Source organism: Oryzias melastigma, linkage group LG14, assembly GCF_002922805.2.
Source record: "Oryzias melastigma strain HK-1 linkage group LG14, ASM292280v2, whole genome shotgun sequence".
Lineage (NCBI taxonomy): Eukaryota > Metazoa > Chordata > Actinopteri > Beloniformes > Adrianichthyidae > Oryzias > Oryzias melastigma.
The window spans coordinates 10,443,494-10,447,213 of record NC_050525.1 but is presented as its reverse complement, the minus strand read 5'-3'; the positions used below and the strand labels follow the sequence as shown (position 1 = coordinate 10,447,213).

The following is a 3,720-nucleotide window of genomic DNA, read 5'->3' as shown; positions in this document are numbered from 1 at the left end:
CCGAAAGGGAAGAAGCGGTCAAGAAGATGGATGGATGGATGAATAAAAAAGACCAATAAACCTTTTCATAATAAAATCGTTCAGTAATTAAATAAAGGAATCCTGTAATTTTTGCAAAAAAATTGAAAATATATTTTCAGAATAATTTTTTTATTATTACAACTATTTTCTGAGCAAAATAACATATTGTTTTAATAAGAATTAATGTGGTTTGTTTAGTTTCATTTTTTTCATGTTTCTTGATGGATTTGTTTGCTAACACTTCTTTATTAACTTCCAGAGCATCATAAATCAACAATCAATAAATCCTATTATCATATTTTTTTAATATAGGCCAGAACAACGGGACGCAGACGTATTTGGATTTTTTTAGCATATGGTTCCTTGGTTCAATGGATCAGATATTTTTTCTCTTTTTTTTGATTAATGCTGAACAAATGTTATAAATACCAATATTGCTTAGAGTGAACATAAATCCTTACAGAAAATAAATAACTTAGCCATCTTTCATCTTAACTTTGTTTTCTAAATGATAAGCACTTTACATATAGCTCTGTTTAGAATGAGCAGTGATGTGACAGGTGTGACTTCAGTACAAATCTCTTAGCAGCACTGGATAAGTCACTTACTCTGGGAAAAGAAGAAACTCCTGGTCCAAAGCCTCGGGAGGAAAAACCCACTGGCCCCATTGTCATTTGTCCAGGTTGTAAAAGCAAACGTTTCTCAAGCCTTAGAAGAGGCTGAGTCCCCACACTTGACAGGTCCACAGTTCGACAGGGATCATCAATAAACAATGATGACCCCCAGGGCTGCATCATCTCAGGCAAGACCTGAGTTTTGATTCGCTTCTCTAAAGAATCCATGATGTGCTGATCATCTGATATTCTTTTTCTGTCCATTGTCGAATCCCCAAAGTTGCTGAATTTACTCTGATCTGACTTATTCTCTTTTCTGCTGAGACTTGGAGGTGCAGGACCAGAACAGCTGGCTTCAGCGGGACAGTCAGTTTCTGAATCAGTCTCGATGTTGCTCTCTTCTATGGGAAAAAAAAAAATAAAATATGTTCAGATCTTCATGAAATCAATCTGAAATACATATATATATATATATATATATATATATATATATATATATAAAACAATTAATTTTATTATCCTTTGCTAATGCTTTTAAAATTGGGTTTATGCCATTTGTTGGTAAAATTAAAAAAAAAATAGTTTTTGAGTCAAAGCTTCTGCATAAACAGTAGTTCATTAGAAATTCACCTTTGTCGTGGGCGAGACAGTAAGCCTGCCCCTACTTCCCATCATCTATCTGTTGACACGTTCTCCCACTTGCTTACAGTCCCTAACACCCCTATTGACGTTGCAAAAAAAATGGCGAGCAATATCAGAGCATTTCAACTGTATAGTTTAGAGCCAGATGGCCGCTTTGGCGAGGAAAACGAAGACATTGTTTCCAAGTGGATGCATTGAAATGGAGCAGGGAAGTTGTGTCTTGCTTTTGTAGTTTCTACATAGCATCTACAAGCTTTTTCCAGCCACATTTTATCATCTACTCCTGACTGAGAATCATTTGAATGAAGATATACTTACTTAAGTTTAATTTTTGGAAAAAAAACCCATTAGTTTTTAGGTCCTCCATCATGAAAAAATGCTAAAAGAATATGTTAAAACACCAAAAACTCAATTTTCATCAAAGTGGGTATTTAAAGTGAATAAATATGGAGCATGCATTACCTTTTTTTTTGCTTTTGTCTTAACACATTTTAATTTTTGCTTGCAAAATCTAAGAAAAACCAAATCCAATTGTCTGCTTTTTTATGTAATCTAATGAAATGATGTGTGCAATGTCTATTGCAAACAGCTGCAAGCTGCTGAGGAGCATGCATTCTGGTACCTGCTAATCCACCTTGGTGAGTGGGTGTGGAGATGAGAGGGCTGCTCAACAGCTCCAAAGGAGAATATAAAGCCTCACTGGTGTCGGGCTGCTCACAGGAATCCTCTGAATCAGCACAGTCATATGCATCACTTTGGTTCTCTTGTAGCAAAGACATGTTCAACTGGGAACCCCTGAGGAAAACCAATTGTAGGAGATTAAAAATGTGCTTTTTGAAAATTTGCCACCAATAAAAGCTGCAAATCACCTCTTTTCTCGTCTCCCATTCCCCGTGTCCCTAAATCCTTTAGCAAAAGGGTTGTTGTCGATTTTCAGTTTTGTAATCTGGTGAAAAAAGGACAATTTTAGAAGGCTCACTTTTCAGAAAAACTTCAGTCGAGGAGTCTAACATCAGGATTTTTATAGAAGAGAACAAGCTTACCTTGTCATTCTGATAGGCAGTGACAGCAATGAACTCTGTCTCTGGGAAAACGTATGTCCGGAATGTGCTGTATGGAAGCTTCCTTATGTCATTGGCTTTCACTAAATGGAATCTGGGCTGATATTTGTGCATTGAATTGAGAATTGTCTGGAGGGAAAAAACATATAAAAAATGATTTATTACCTAAAATACATAATTTGAATTCAAATGAGGATGAATCACTCAGTTTGCTTACAAATCCATGCTTGTCTGAGACATTGTTGGTGAGTTTGAGTTTATGGAAAGCAACCAGCTTACTCATCCACTGCTCGCCTCTGCATGGACTGTCCGGGTGGATGTACATGCGCTTTGGCATCTCCGGATCCGCTTTCCCGGCCACTGTCCAGCGGGAGTGCTGAAACTTGTAGCGGTAGTCATCAACAGACACTATGTCCATCAGCAAAATGTATTTGGCTCTTTCATTCAGTCCTTCTACGCGCACTTTGAAAGGTGGAAACATCCTCCTATGATGACAGAGTAAAAAAGTAAGTCACAAAAATAGTCAAATTATACTCTTAGACGTGCCAAACTTGCCTCCCTGATTTTGTGATAACCATCTCTGTCCCCATTTTGTGAAACTGGCTCCATAAATTCCTGGAATCCAGGGTCACTTTCGGGTCATCATCCAGCCACTCTTCTCGCTGCGGGCTCTCCAATGTTTGCGGGTGGATTGCGGGGAGCCCCGCGGGGTGCGCCGACAGGGACCCGGAGATCCAGGCGGCATCTGGGAGAGTCGCTGTGGAGAGAAATGACGGCTGCGCGCCGCGAACCAGAGTTGGGGAGGTCAGGGGATGCGCTGGACGAAGCTGGAGAGGATGGTAAGCCATGGATGCTCCAAAAAAAAACTTTTCAAAAGTTTCCCACACTGACGATTCCTATCAGTGGGTTTGCTGCACTTTTTTCTTAGTCTGTGGATTTGTCTTCAGCAAGGTTTATAGCTGCCGTGACTGAATCTCTTCATTTCCAAACGCTAAGATCCAAAAGTGGAGGCATCAGTGAGAGGGATGCGCACGCAGGAGCAGTGCGTAAAGATGGTGCGCCCCAGGAATGATGGAGATTACGTTTCCTCAGTGCGCAGCCACGGGTCTGTCCTGCTTTGCACTTGGCACACAAAGACAAAAAAGTGCATGTGCGCATGCGTGTGAAACTTGAAATGTTAAGTGACTTACACTAATTAAATGAAAAATAATCAAAAATATGTGACCTCTGACATATTTATGTTTTTACAACATAAAAATGGCCAAAAAATGTGTCCCATCATTTTCTTTAGAATTTCACCGTCTTTCTTAACCTGGAAATTAGTTCAATAATGGTCTGTCTTAATATGAATGTTTTAAATATTTTTTTTCTTCCATGTTAAA

General features: G+C 39.0%; 1 protein-coding gene across 1 annotated transcript in view; it reads right to left on the bottom strand.

Moving 5' to 3' along the window:
* LOC112142773 (T-box transcription factor TBX3) overlaps positions 1 to 3,186 on the bottom strand; it is a 6,391-nt gene extending 3,205 nt beyond the window's left edge. Inside the window, exons 1-6 of the mRNA XM_024266345.2 lie at positions 2,894 to 3,186; positions 2,556 to 2,823; positions 2,321 to 2,467; positions 2,147 to 2,223; positions 1,900 to 2,072; positions 630 to 1,036 (exon numbers count right to left, since the gene is read on the bottom strand). Coding sequence (XP_024122113.2) covers positions 630 to 1,036; positions 1,900 to 2,072; positions 2,147 to 2,223; positions 2,321 to 2,467; positions 2,556 to 2,823; positions 2,894 to 3,186 — 1,365 coding nt within the window. The remainder of the gene's footprint in view (positions 1 to 629; positions 1,037 to 1,899; positions 2,073 to 2,146; positions 2,224 to 2,320; positions 2,468 to 2,555; positions 2,824 to 2,893) is intronic.
* Positions 3,187 to 3,720: the final 534 nt, after the last annotated feature.